At 36.9% G+C, this 15,507-nt stretch overlaps 1 protein-coding gene across 6 annotated transcripts in view; it reads right to left on the reverse strand.

The window, feature by feature from the left end:
* Nucleotides 1-15,507, reverse strand: part of LOC104893644 (vacuolar sorting protein 18) — a 60,242-nt gene that overhangs the window by 32,384 nt on the left and 12,351 nt on the right. For all 6 annotated transcript variants that reach the window (XR_007270332.2, XM_048637450.2, XM_048637449.2 and 3 more), the window contains 7 exons: nt 13,136-13,203; nt 11,128-11,229; nt 10,614-10,758; nt 8,425-8,568; nt 8,207-8,326; nt 8,006-8,062; nt 3,997-4,056 (listed from right to left, as the gene is read on the reverse strand). Coding sequence is in view for 5 of the 6 variants with exons in the window: in XM_048637450.2 (XP_048493407.1) it covers nt 3,997-4,056; nt 8,006-8,062; nt 8,207-8,326; nt 8,425-8,568; nt 10,614-10,758; nt 11,128-11,229; nt 13,136-13,203 (696 nt within the window). In the remaining variant the exon portion in view is untranslated. The remainder of the gene's footprint in view (nt 1-3,996; nt 4,057-8,005; nt 8,063-8,206; nt 8,327-8,424; nt 8,569-10,613; nt 10,759-11,127; nt 11,230-13,135; nt 13,204-15,507) is intronic.

Here is a 15,507-nt window from a genome sequence, read left to right on the forward strand (position 1 = left end):
TCATGGCTCATGGCTCATGGCTCATTCCCAGGGAATTAAAACTCTCCCGTTCCGTTACAGAACGGCCGTTCTGTAACGGATTTTGGATTTGCCGTTCCGCGAAATCCCGTTACGGAACGCCATAATAAAATTCACGTACTTCTCGCCGTGTTGTCCGTTCCGTAACGCGAACTCGCCGCGTTAGAACGATTTTATCCCCATTGCATCCGTTCTTTTCAAACATTGGCCAAATTTTTTTTATGATTTAATTATATAGTTGAGGAAACATGATATTCTATTAAATTTGATTATATTATGTTGTAATAATGCTTCATAAACTAAAAAAATGCAAATAAGGTTAAAACATATTAATGTGAATTTTTTTAAAAAATTCACGCCGCGACGGCCGCGAAACGTTCTATTTCGCCGTTACAAGCCGTTCTCGCAACAACGCGACCGTTCCCGCGAACGCGACCGCGAGCGCGTTTTTTTTCCCTGCTCATTCCTGCATGTAACACAAGATTGGAGTTCGTCCTTTTATTTTCCACAAATTCTGGTGGACTTCTCCCAGCCCCCTTCCTAGTTTGTACTCCTTGCAGTTGAATTCATATAAAGTAAGCATTTACTTATTACTTGTTGTAATATCTCGAAAATTTAAACTTGCCTACATTAAATAATTATAAATAGTTGCTAAATTTTTCATTTAGTTATAAGGTATGACTAAAAGTTGTTTAACATCCAAGTAATAATAAAAGATATGTAGTCTTATTAAATAAATGTGTTATACTCCCTCTGCTTTTATTTATTTGCTACATTTTCCAAAAAGGGTTGCTTTTTTTTATTTGCTACATTTCCTTATTAGGAGACTTGGCCCACCAAAAAGTAATAGTATTATATTTATTTCCCCTCTTCTTCCACCAAAAAGTACTACTTTTTTCCCTTTTCCTACCCTATTTAATGCTAAATTGGTCAAAAAGTACACTAAAAAAGAATGAAAATGACATCTCCTAAATTATTGTGTAAACCAAAATGTAGCAAATAAATAAAAGCGGAGGGAGTATGAATTAGAACAAATGTCAGATTAAAATAAACACCCATTTGACATTTCTTGCCCAACTCTCACATAATAAAAGAAGTTGTATTAGATTGTTGTGTATGAAAAAGAAAAAGAAAAAGGAAAAAAAAAAGAGTTTGCCTCCAACCATAATTTCATGTCAACAATCCGAGTAAAACCTCCAGAAATCTTCATGTCAACATCATAATTTTTCCCAACTCCTTCACTTCTCTCTCTCACAAAACTCGACAATGGAGTTTTAAATCAGATTTAATTTCTTTGTGCACCAAAATTCAGCGCCCGACCTAAACTCCACATCATCATATCAAAACCAAATCTTACAAAACCCTAAATTTATTTTCATCAACCCAAAATTCAGTAAATTAGAATTCTTATGGAACCCAACAATGGCTATAAATAGCTATCTTTTCTCTTCAATTCATCACACACACCCACCATTCTATTTCCACCATATTCTTCTCACCGTCATTCCAACCTTCGCCGGAAACCACCCCCACAAACTCCCCTGATTTCATATTATACCTCTCACCCCTCTGTTTTTGAGCTCGCACCACCACAGCACCACCTTCCTAACACCCAGTGCAGCACTCCACCCTCTGGCCGCCAGAGAGCCACTGTGCGCCACTCTTCCAGCAAACCAGCCACTTACTGCAAACCCAGTCCACGTCGCTCTCTCGCATGCACCTGCTGCTCTCTCTCTTTCTCGTGCTCCTTTGACCTCCCTGTTGCGCCTTTGAAGTTCAAACTACACCCCAGCGCCACTGCATCCCACGCCTACTGCCGCCTCAATTTTGCCTCGCCTCGCCGGGGATCCGACCCTCCTCACTGCAGCCCTCTCTGTCGTGCTTCAGTAGTTGAAGCAGTGGGTATGTTAAGCATATCAGATATCTATCTTCCTTTATATGGGTTTAAGACTTTAAGTTATATGATGATTTATGTTGTGTTGGGCTTAAATTTTACGTTTTGTTAATTGGGCTGATTTATAAACCAGTAAATGGAATGGACTAATTGAGATGGTTAATCAATTATGTTGATGTTCATGTTCTAATTTAGCTAATAACACAAACATAATAAAAACTCACTATCCCTTGAGAATAAGATAATCATGAGACTTAACCATGACTAATTAATGATTTATTATGCGATAATACTTGATAGTATATTTCATATATATGTGTAACTTCAATATATCGGCTAGAGAATAATACTAGTTAAGTATAGACTGCTTGTTCAATTTATGTTAAAAGTATAATAACATAGTAGCAAGCACTTATATACAGTTTAAATTACAAGAATGAAATAATTATAACATGAAGCCACATTTCAAATTAAGTCTAAAACATGAACCAAAAGATTAATACCCACTGTTCTAAATTTATAAGATGACGAATATGGTTAAAGGGACCCTATGACTAATATAGTGAAGCTTTGAAATAAAAGTAAACAAAATCGTAACATGCGCGTAATGTTCAATTTATAAAATATGAAATGGTTACAATAAGACATCTATAGTAAAAAAAATGATGAACTATGGCTTAGACACTAAGTCGTTAAGTAGAAAGAATACCTATGACTTTTATCAACCATCAAAGACCTAAATATATATAACTCCTAATACCACCTAAAATGGACACATGATGGAAATGGATCAAGGAACTCAAAATTTAGAATAAAATGTTAATAAGTCTTTTATTAATCCCTAAATTGATTAGATTAAAAGAAAGAGATATTACAATTCTCCCCTGGCTTTCAAGGTTGCTAAGCAAGATTTCAAGAACGTCTAACGCTAACACTCGCACTCCTCTTGCAACTATGTTTTATGGTGCTTTTATATATGCTTATGCTATGTTGTTTATGGTGTGCGGGTCCTGCGGGATATGAAATGTTTACTATGTAAATAATGTTTATCAATGATTTGATGATGTTTCTACAATAACTATACTATGACTTCTGAAAAGTACTTAAAAGACATGAAACATGATAAAAGAAAGAGAAAGATGGCAAATGAAAGTACTATGTCTTTGGGTCGTGCACATGTCATTATGTTATCTCCTTCTGATGGGGGACTATATCCTCGAAGGCACCCGCATTATGGCATTATATGCCACCTTCCAATGGGGGACATGTCCTCGATGGCTTTGTCTTATGATACTATTGGCATTATATGCCACCTTCTGATGAAAAATGAATATCATCGGTAATTTTGCAATATGTTATGATCTATGGCATTATATGCCACCTTGTGATGGGGAACTTATGTCCTTGATGGCTATGCCTTCTAAAGTACTCGTCAAGTAACCAAAAAAAGTTTTCTACTAATATAATGTGATAATGGAGATTATATTAATGAATGACAATGTAAATTACTTTTAAATTCTTGATTCTAACCGTATGTTTATGAAATTGTTTGACTATATTATCTTCTCCCTATTTGCAAATAAAATGAATTGAAATAAATTTAGGATGTTAGAGTAGTATGTTGCTAAGCATCGGCTGATGACATTTCGTTTTTTTTTGTTTTAGGTACGCATATGCAGATGGGATGGTGTAGCAGTGAGCAATAGTTTACTTTAATTCATGCGATATGACGGTTAGGTAATCAAAGTTTATTGACACTAATTTAGGCAACCTTAGATATGCTTAAGTTGAGTATATGTTTCTAGAATTACTATAACTATTATAATTGGTTTAGTTTCATGAAAGAATGTTTGCCTCGTACTTTCGAGAACGAAAAGTAGAGTAGTGAAGCACCGACTAAACTAGGGAGCTCTTTTGCTGCTAATACTGGTAAGTAATTAACCTAATAATGATGCTTAGAAGTTGGGGAGTTACACTTGTCCTCTCACTTTATAAACATGTATAAATAGATACAGTCATATAGATTATTGCTTTTAACATACAAGCAAACTTTTAGCTGTGAGATCACGAGAAGCAAAATTCACCTGTTTATTTGCACTAATAAACTTCAAAGTAATTTCTTCAAACGAGAGGACATAGTTGACCTGCAAAAATTTCGAATTGTTAGTGACCAAGGACAGGGTAGGTAAATAAATTCCTACATTTTGTGGGAATTCCAAATTCCCATGAATTTTCATTGCCCCCATTTTCCCCATTTCATGCCAACCAAAGAACTAAAAAAAATCATGGAGATTTCTATTACCTACATAATTTCCTGCATACCAAACCACATAGTAAGAGGTAGTGGGAAACTATTGCAATTTGTCTCAAGGCAACCTGGGGTGTTAGGCAACCTAATCCCTATTTGTCCTAATGAGAGTTTCTACATAGAATGTGAGGTGGATGAATGACCCCATAAAAATGAAGGATGTTCAACAATTTCTTAATTCTCAAAAGGTGTCTTTGTGTGCTTTGTTTGAGACCCGAATTAGGAGTCATAATTGCTTAAAGATTTAGAACTTTGATAATAGATGGAAATAGGTTTGCAGCTATGATTTTTCTCCTAGGGATAGAATTTGGGTTTGCAACTATAATTTCCTGAACAATTATAAATGAATATATTGAATATCTAAAAGATTGATCGCGATACATAATGCCCAGACCCGTGCTCTTTCCATCCTCCCACTTCCTCTCTTATGTAAACATAGTGCTTGTTTGGTTGCAATAAGGATTAAATTCCCATAGAAATTTACAATTTGGGGGAAGTTAATTCCCTTATGAAATTTCTAGGAATTAGTCTAAATTGTTTGGTAGTCTAAATTTCTAGGAATTTTTACTACCCCCATTTTCCCATTTCATGTCAACCAAACAACTACCCAAATCTGAAAATCATGGGAATTTCTATTGCCTACATAATATCGTCTATACCAAACAACCACATAGTAAGAGGTAGTGTGGAACGAAGTGCATAACTTCTAAACATTCAGCATAGTCTTCTCACTTCTGTCAGTGTGATTTTTGTGTGACGCAGTGGAATCCTTAATATCTTCTCATGTGAATCAGCTCAAACTGTTAGATGATGCATCTAGCCGAGGTTAACTTAGTTATCAAATAAAAGAAATCTACAGTGCAAGAAAAACTGCATCTGTGAAAACTTTCTTACATGAAGAGGACCAAAAACATTGACAATAAAGTAGGAACAGAATCCTATAAAATGCCAAACTAGGAAGGGAAACAAATTATGAATGACAAGAGAGTAAAGCAGCAAGAACTCCAAAACTTATGACAGAAGAGAAACTTGACGGGAAACTACTAATGCTCCGGAATCCATGAAGCATACCCCCAATAAGTGGGGCCTTTTCCATTTTTAAGGACTAATGAAGTCTGCACATCCCCATACCCTTCTTTCCCCTTTCTGCCTCCCTCTTGTAACCTCCTCCTTGTATATTGGGCACTGTTGTCAGATGAGACACAATCTGTTAACATGTCCATACTAGCCTAAACAACTTCCATTCTCAATCTTTTACATTTGAATAAAGGTCGCCCACAGCAACCTCTTCTCTTAAGTTATTGTAATGGTGGTGTCTTTCCCTTCAAATATCAACTTCTTTTACCATAGTATGCCATCACCCTATTGACTCTAAAAAGTGTATTTTTAACGTACTTATTGGATCCTTTTTAAGCTACTTTATCCTATGCCATCACCCTATTGACTCTAAAAAGTGTCTTTCCATTCTTCCCTCTTTCTTCTCCCTTTCCCCTTTTATTTCTCTCACGTGATCATCATTGTCATACTTTGCTTAATTTTCGATCATTTTTGACCGATTTCCTAGCACAATTGCTTTCACCCACTTTTGCTATGATTCCAATGTAGGTGGGACCCCTCCTAAGACGATTACAAGTTCAAGAGATGGCAAAGGAAGCAATGAAAAAGAGTTGAGCGATGGTGTGCCTGCACCATACCTCATGTCCGCCAGCACAAAGGAGAGCAAAAGAGGGCTACAACAGAATGCTAGGTGTTCCCGCACCTACATCTAAGTTGATCATCAAAGAAGGCAGGAAGATTGGTGCGCCTCCACCACTTCCTAGGGTGCGCCCGCACCTATCTAATTCCATAAAATTTGTAAGGCACTTAATGCTGTTTTACAAGACTGCTTTGATTCTATTGCCAACTTAGGCGATTATTATTCAGTTTAGAGGATATCTTAGGATGATTCAGAAGCTGAAATTTCACCCCCACCATCAATAGGTTTAGCTAGGGCATTTACAACATGACCCAAATAAGCCTCACTTACGGGTATCTGAGCAATTCTAGAGAGAAACACATTGGATACTCTTAAATTTGGATTTTAGATTATAGTTTATTGCAAATTCTACAACTTCAAGGTAATTTAATTCAATATAGTTTGATTTTCATATTTTTTTCCGTTCTTTTTATTGCTCTTCTCCCCTTTAATCTTAGCTAGATTATAGTTTCATAACTAGTTGTTATTATTTTCTTATTCATTCTTTGATCAAGTTTAGCATTAGGTTAGTCTTTCATTTTCATCCTTCAAATCCATAGACTTGCACTGGTCATAGAAAAGTTCACCCTAGACTTGCACTGGTCATAGAAAAGTTCACCCCAGACTTGCACTGGTCAAGTTAGGGCCAAGTGGCCATGCCACACCTTTGCCCAACCTAGTCTAGCCCATAGCCGCCTCCAGATTGGTCAGCAGTGATCAGCTTTTCCAGGCAGAACTGATAGTTCGGAGGCTTTGTAGCATAGAGCGTTTATTCTTGCTTTGCGCTATTTATGGGAATATTTTTTAGCCTATAGTATGCATTTTTTTTTCAATTTTTTATTCATTTCAGAGAACTCCTGACCTTCCAAATGATATATTTTCCATCAGAATATTAACAATAAGCCTTTTTCCTTTTCTTTGATGCTTAAGAACGCCAGCTTATCTCCCCCTCCCCCCCCCCCCCAACAACATTTCCACCCCTTTTGTTGATTTCATCTGGAAGGCAAAGGTTCCAGGTAAGAAAGGACAATAAATGTCGACGCTAGCTTAATACCAGTGATATGCTTTAGAATTGAAAAACAGGGATGATTAGCTCAAAGAAAGAAACTTAAACCTGCACGTAGGGAGGCTGTACAGTGTGTACACTGAAAAATTTAAATGGCAGATCACTTTTCATTCCTTATGTAATCTAGACCTGCATGGGAGGCTGATGGGAACCTGCACATTCCCTAAAACAATCATAGGAAAAGCCCATCCCAAACAAACTTTGAAGAGTTGACACCATAAATACTTACTAAACTTGAGGTACAATAACGAAATGGTATTGTCTCTCCATCTATCTTTGCCACTACATTTCAGAATTATCTGGGTAATAGTCACAAACTAGCCTAAGGGCAATGGGTATTATTGGCAGTGCACTACTATTCACTTAGAAGTTCGCTTGAGGAATAAGTTAGAGAGTTAGTGAGAAAGAAATGCTATTAATAAAGGACATTCAGATGAGAGATTATGCTGAATATTGTTGAGGGTTTCTTTAGTTTTCTTGGGAGAAATTAAGCCTCTTGAATGCTTGAAAGATTACCTTTAGTTTATGTAATTCTCCAAGTTCTATATAAATTCAATTACAGTCCTTAATCATCATCTCAGACCATAATTAGCCAAGGCAGTTCATTACAGTAATAGCCGAAATTATCTTGCATTTCTCTACAGGTGAGAGAAACCGATGAAAGTCATTCAGGGCTCTTTCATTGTAGTTGATTTTAAATCTGTCATTACAACAGAGCAATTAGATCATTATTTCAGCAACATTAATGTGATAACCATGTTTTAAAGCTAATATAGAGCCCAGACTAGACTACCCTTTCAAGATATATGAAGAGAAAAAACTTCGTATCTCTCATATAATGTCAATCTCGTTAGGAGTAAGACTACATAAATATGGACCTCATCTCCTAGTTTCGTTCTTCCTAACCAAAGAAGAAAAGACATTAAGAAATTTCTCAATACTTGGGTTCACTGGAAAATAAGAAATGCAATGAAGAAAATTAACCTTTGCAAAAAAAGATGCAGCTCTGAGGAAGTCCTTTGTAGTGAATGCAACTTCAGCCTGCAGTATAAATTAGACTTTGCTAAGACAGCAAAACAAACAAAATGGAGTTGGTAGTAACCCCCAGCCTCATGGAACACACACCCACAACTAAATATGCTAGATGATGAGCAGCTTATCCCAATAAAAGTTACACTGCATAACCTGTGCTAGATACACTTGATCTCTCTGCAAAGCATCGCGACAATTTGCCAAAGCTGCAGCATACTCTTTCATGTCCAGGTAAACTTTCCACATATCTCGGCCTTCATCAATTACAGAAACCTGAAGATATTTTTAAACGGTGATAAATCAGTAATGATTATATGAACAGAAAGTGGGACCTGTGATCAAGCAAAGATGTATATTCCTATTAATGATACCTGAAAGATAGAGTTCTGGTCATATGCATAAAACAGACCAGCAGAAGCATCACTACAAAGACCTAGAATACCCTTTGATGATGACTCTGATGTCACATCAAAGTGGAGCTCCTCTATGATCTGTTCACTGATTCGGTTCACAACCTGCAAGACATGATAAGATCTAAATATCTAATGGTAATATATATAACATTATAAGAAAAAAGAAACGTTGATGGTACCACAAAAACCCTCCAAAACACAGGATGTATAGCTTTTCAAGTAAGCCTATGATCCTCAACATAGAAGCGGAAATAATTTATAATTAGGTTTGACAATACTGGATGCAGTGAAACACTATATCATAACAGACCATAGACCTGTTCAAGGGTCTTCGATGTCGAGAGCCTTATAAACACAAACTCAACGAAGGTTGTTGACCCTTAATTAGGAAGCATTAAACAAACTATCTCAAAGATTTATGTAAGCTAAATCATAAAAGTTAAATATAAAAGATAAAAGAAAAGAAAAGAATAATTAGTAAGGACAAGCTAAACCTTTATGTCATACTCTTAGAATAGCTGTTAACCCCACCATAATTTAAAATGTCGGGTTTGGCCACGATCACAGTAACTGTCTGGGTAATACGAAATGTTTCTGGCTGTTGTAGCCTGATAGTTTGGTTGCGATAAACTCAAAACCTTAAACAATGTGGACTTGATACACTGGCCAAGATTTTATGCCATGAATACACAGACTAAATGAACATTACAAAAATATTATTGCTATAATCCTAAACAACACTCCTATTCCTTCTACAACTAAAAAATCTTACAAAGTTATATGTGTACTATTGTTATAAATTCTTTATTGTTATCTGCTCCAATAAACGGGATAAATTAAAAAATAAAGCACATTATTATTCATTTAAATTTTTATATTTTTATAGGTTGTACTCTCTCTTTCTTTGTGTTTTACACACTTTCCGCATTATTCTGTTTCTTTTGTTCTAACCACTTTCACGTTGTCCCTTCTTGCTAATGTTATTTCTCCAAATTACCCTCACTTACCCCACCATTTCCCTCCCTTGGCCGGGTTTATGGGACCCACTTAAACCCAAAAAACCTTGGACTGGTATTTATTTCTCCTCCAAACGGTAGAAATATCTCAAACAGGTGTTTCTTTCTCTTCTCTGACATATTTGGAGCAACAGTATACGGACAGATTATTAAAAAATGGAGAGAGTATAACTATATGATGTATAGATCTTATTTTCAAGCACATATTGAACACTCTCCACTAGTATAAATATAATAGAAAATCAAATTATGTAAACATAACGGCAAAATTTACATACACGTTACATACTATGATATTCGTCGGTTGTTTATTCGAAATGGAACTCTATTTTGCCTAGTCCGAAATTCAAAAAATGTACTCTCTCTCTATAAACTTTATTTCTTTTCAAACTTACTTCTAAAAAATGTGAAATGACACGTTTAGGTGGCCTGCTCTATGTTGCTGAAAAACATTCTCCTTTGTACCCCCTCCATTCCCTTTGTTTTACCCACACTCCGCATTCATCCGTTTCCTTTTGCTGTGACTACCCACTTTCACTTTATTCCTTTTTTGGCAATATTTTCCCCATATTGCCCTCTCATACTCACTTTTTCCTCTATCGCTTCACTTCCGGGGACCCATCCAAACACATAATTATACCTTAGCCTTTCTCTATTCTCCTAAAAGTAAAACAAAAAAAGGGAACCCCATGGGTGGTTACTTCTCCTAACCAGTAAAATATAAAGAAACGAGGGAGGTTTATATACATATCCTGCACCTTTGCATTAACTAATCCCAACTTTTTATACTCTAATTTTCATGACAATCCAAAATGATGTTTTACTCCTCACGGTAGTTTCTAAAAGAGCTTAAATGTGAAAATCATAATTTGAAGATACAGAGAATACAATGACTAACGTTTGGGATTTACTCTAAGGTTATTCAAAGACATAAAAAAGGCGCGGCCAAAGTTCGGATTATAAATATTAATTTTTCTCTGACGAAAAAATAACAAAAGGCAGTTAATGACTTTTTGAACATGCTTATTATAACATGAAGCTGAAATAATAGCAGAAAAGACTCTTCGCATTATAGTATGACTATCAATCTTCAGAATGTGATAACAGCTGCAGAGGCAAGCGCTAACCCACCTTAACTTTATTACCAACTAAAAGCAGAAAATGAAATTCTGATATCGCCAGAGAACTAGGTTTAATTGCTTCGACACCATCAAACAACTTAGAATAATCCAGTAGTGCCTTGTTCTCCACAAAATTTTCATCGCCATCCTGTGAACTATCCACATTCCATAACATTTCAAGCAGTTAGAGTAAACGGAACTAATGATATTACATTCAGTAGAAAGTAAAAATACTGTGATTTGTCTGAAACAAAATTCTACTTCATACGCTAAAAAACAATAATCCCACCAATGTCTATCAAAAGAATTTGATTTTTTAAACTAAAACTATCACAATTTCACAACTATTGACTACCCATCTCTAATAATGCAGAATCTAATAAGCATGTCAAGTGACTAAGAACAAGAGGCAGAGCTCAAGAACTATCACAACCACATGCAAATATTCATTACTTTTGGAGAAAGGTAAAGTAGACAGATTATGAGTTAAACATGTATAAATTATATGTTTGAGAGTTCTCCACCTATGGCTTGCTCCAAAGTTCAGGTTACCATGGTAGATTCCTGCTCCAGAGAGCCAAGCAAAATGCACTGCTCTTTTCTGCTTTATAAAAAAATGCAGTTCACTGCAAGATGAACCAAAAAGATTCAATTAATCAAACAATATTCTTTCATCTCATATTAAGAGCAGAAGATTGAATAATGAACATATGCCTGCACAATTAGATCAGCAAAGACACTTCACAAGGCCTTTTAGATACTTTTCATTTGACATTTGAGTGTATCTAAATCGAATCTTTGTTTACACATGGTGATATGGATCCTTGGGTTGTTTCATATGTGTGTATGAGTACTTCCTCTGTTCTTTAATAATCACTACATAGTACATATGGCTTGGGCACACATACCAAGGCAATGAGAAAGTAAAGACCTGCAGGAGACAAGTGGCCTCCAATACCATGTCAAAAGTAGATACATGAGAGGGAAAAGTTGCTAAAAATGGGTATGTAATGACTAATAGTTAACTTCCATTAATGAAAATATAGTGGTTAACAATGAACTGACGAAGTATATATATTTATATACATATGTAAGGTATCTTGCGGATAATTCAAATTCCCAGCAAGGCCCACATGAAAAAAATTATGAGCCAACTTTCTATACTGAAAGGTTTCTTCACTAGAGAAGCTAAATTATAAGAATTCATGATATCACATTCGATAACTTGAAAGCATACAAGTGCAAAAAGCAATGGATGCAAAGTATGACAAGGAGGCAAGAAGTACAACACAATTCGATGACACGACAACCCCCTACCCAAATTATGAGCCAACTTTCTATACTCAAAGGTTTCTTCACTAGAGAAGCTAAATTATAAGAATTCATGATATCACATTCGATAACTTGAAAGCATACAAGTGCAAAAACCACTGGATGCAAGGGATGACAAGGAGGCAAGAAGTACAGCACAATTCGATGACACGACAACCCCCTAACCAAATTATGAGCCAACTTTCTATACTGAAAGGTTTCTTCACTAGAGAAGCTGAATTCTAAGAATTCATGATATCACATTCGATAACTTGAAAGCATACAAGTGCAAAAAGCACTGGATGCAAGGGATGACAAGGAGGCAAGAAGTACAACACAATTCGATGACACGACAACCCCTTAACCAAATTATGAGCCAACTTTCTATACTGAAAGGTTTCTTCACTAGATAAGCTAAATTATAAGAATTCATGATATCACATTCGATAAATTGAAAGCATACAGGTGCAAAAAGCACTGGATGCAAGGGATGACAAGGAGGCAAGAAGTACAACACAATTCGATGACACGACAACCCCCTAACCAAATAATGAAAGATACTACTAAGTTTTAACGTACTCCAGCTAGAAAATCCAAATCACAACCACAAAAGTGCAACTACAAAGGCACCCTACCATCAACTCTTTGGATGCCAACCCACATCACCTTCATGTGCTCGATCGAATATGATCTTTTAGAGCTATTATTCACATAAAAAGTTTTAACTCTCATCAGTCTTAAATTCCATATTAAATATGGGAAAAGTGGGATGTCAAGCCCATTTGTGAACATATATCACATAGTGTTCTCTTTTTTACCCCTCTTATTGTTACATTATTTCTATAAGATTGTCATCTCAAGATAACTTAGGTGAATAGATGACAATCGAAGGTCCGACACGACAGTTCTTGAAAAGGCTCAAGGCGCTAGGAACATAAGTGTCCTACAACCTAGGAGCAAAAAGCAGGCATGAGGAACTGGTGAAAACAAGCTGCAGACAATGGCACTGGTGAAATTAATATGGCCACTGGCTAGCTGGCTCCAGCGCGCACCTTAGCACACCTCAGATTGACTATATGCTTTTAAGCGCATGAGAAACAGCGACTGAGATGCGCCTTTTCATATACTGGACACAGGTATGCAAGAGAAAATGAATTTTCAAAGTAACAGAGTGCCCAGGTATCAGTAGGCCGCCGTGATGGGGAAGAAAGATGTGCTTACCTATTGAGATTTTCACCAGGAAGCTCCATAAAACGCACAGCTCGGTCTTGGTAACTCAAGAAGACGCTCTATAAAAATTTAAAATCACAAATGAATAAAGAAACATATTATGCAAGATGACTGGAAGTCTGAAAAACTTCAAATGTTAAAAGCATGCACATGAAAAACAGGTAGAGTTCACCAACCAGAGGCTCCTTCATTTTCATAATAGGAAGCAATTGTATCAAATAAGGAAAAGAAGTGATACAAGTAGAGGGAAGAAGACAACCAAAGAACTTCTTTCTTGTAAAAAAAATTTGTACATATTAGCATACAGAAAATGAGATAAGTTGTCCACATAAATCAGATTAGCAAACACATTACAGAATACAGATTGATCCAGTTCCTTCCAAATTCTCCCGTTAACTGCTAGATACCAAACGCCTTTGCCCACATAGACACCACAACATCACCATAAAAGAATTCTGACACAGCATCTCTTCTCTTTGGCTCATCCAAAGGCCACAAACGACATTGTAGAAACTCCAAAACAGTAGTAAAAGGGAATTCCCAAGACCACCACCACCCAGTCCCCATAAACAACAAAATGCCTCCTCCATATATTACATGCCACCTCACAGTGAAGGAAGACATGTGAGCAAGACTCGCTAATGGCATAGTAGTCATCCCTCATCTACTCCTTTGGAGCTATATTCATTGTTAACTCTATCCAACACTAACACAATAACTATCAACTTTAGAGGAACCCTAGCCTTCCAAAATAAACTATCAAAAGAGTAAAGGGGGCACTTTGGAGCCAATGTTAAGCAGGCCAAACAGGACTTAAAGAAAAGCTTTCTGCAGAAGCACCCACCCACGACCCAACTCCTAAGATCCCTGAACTCCAATAATTGAGGAGACAGACTTAAAGTTCAAAGTGAGCTCATCTATGTCTCTATCATGGGATACCTCCGGAACTGAAAATCCCAAACACTGTTAGCGTGGAAAGGGGAAACAAGTGCACCATGTAGTGAAGATCCCAAACAAGTGTCAATTATGTGATGAGGCAGCCCCATGAGGGGTATAAATTGTACAAATCTTCGAGAGTGGGGCAATTGTGGTAAGAAATTATCCAAGAAAATGAAGCATTAGTCTACTTATTAATTATACCAAGTGGCCAGAAAAACTACATTTCCTAAGAAAAAGAAAATGTTATGCATCAAAATTCTTTTCATTTTTGTACCTGGAATAAGAAGAGAGTGGGTAGTTTAATGGGTATTCATGAGGTGATAAAGGTATAGGTGGTTAATAGATATCCAGATAGACAGTGGGACAGATCTGGTTCCAGCTCTGTACCCTTTAGAGTGGGTATGGATATTAAGGTAAAGTGAGCGTGTGGTTAAAATATTTTAAAAGGCTGCAGCAAGCAGGGGGAAACACCCTCCACAGATGTCGAGCCCCATTGCAAATTTGCAATCCCTGTGCTAAGAACTCGGGTAAGCAAGAGTAACAAGAGAATAGTAGCAGATAGATATTGTATCAATTAACAAAGGAAAATCAAATACAATCCACACTCGTTCGAGAGGATGTGGAGCTCTCCAAATAACTTTTCTCACTCAACTTTCTGGATACCTCTATTACATTCTTCCCCCTTATTTATAAGCTACTAGAGAGGTGAATACATCCCCCCTTGCTAGAGCATAATTCTACCCCCTAACAGAATTCTCCTTCTCCTGAAAAAATATCTATAACTGAATTCTTAGTGACGAGTCCGAATCTTTCTCTCCCCCTCATGAGTCATCATTTAGGCTTGTGAATGTTATGCCCCTCTTCTTATTTCTTCGAGTATAAGTGAGCCAGAGCGGTGGTCTTGCATTACCCCCTTCCCACACTGCCACCTTGTCCTCAAGGCGGAAAGAAGGAAAAAGTGTGAGAATGGAGTGGTAGTCTTCCCATGTGGCATCAAATTCAGGTAAATCCTTCCACTTGGTCAACACCTCAGTGAGTATTGGCTGCCCTTGGGAGTGGTTTCTGACACCCAACACCTCCGCTGGATCAGTGAGCAGCACCATGTCAGCAGATAATTGGTGTGGAAGTGGTGAGTGAGTGTTGTGTGGCCCAATAGCTGGCTTGAGTTGTGAGATATGGAAGACATTGTGAATCATTGCAGTAGGAGGTAGCTGTAGCTTATTGCCTACCCTCTGTATAAATTCATAAGGCCCATAGAATTTAGGGGCCAGTTTCTCATTCTGCCTCGTAGCCAAGGAAGTCTGCCTGTATGGTTGTAGCTTTAGATAAACGTAATCCCCTACCTGGAATTCCAGCTCCCGCCTATGACCATCTTCTTGTTGCTTCATCCTCTGCTGAGTTCTAATTAGATTACACTTAAGATC

This window comes from Beta vulgaris, chromosome 5, assembly GCF_026745355.1.
Source record: "Beta vulgaris subsp. vulgaris cultivar EL10 chromosome 5, EL10.2, whole genome shotgun sequence".
Lineage (NCBI taxonomy): Eukaryota > Viridiplantae > Streptophyta > Magnoliopsida > Caryophyllales > Amaranthaceae > Beta > Beta vulgaris.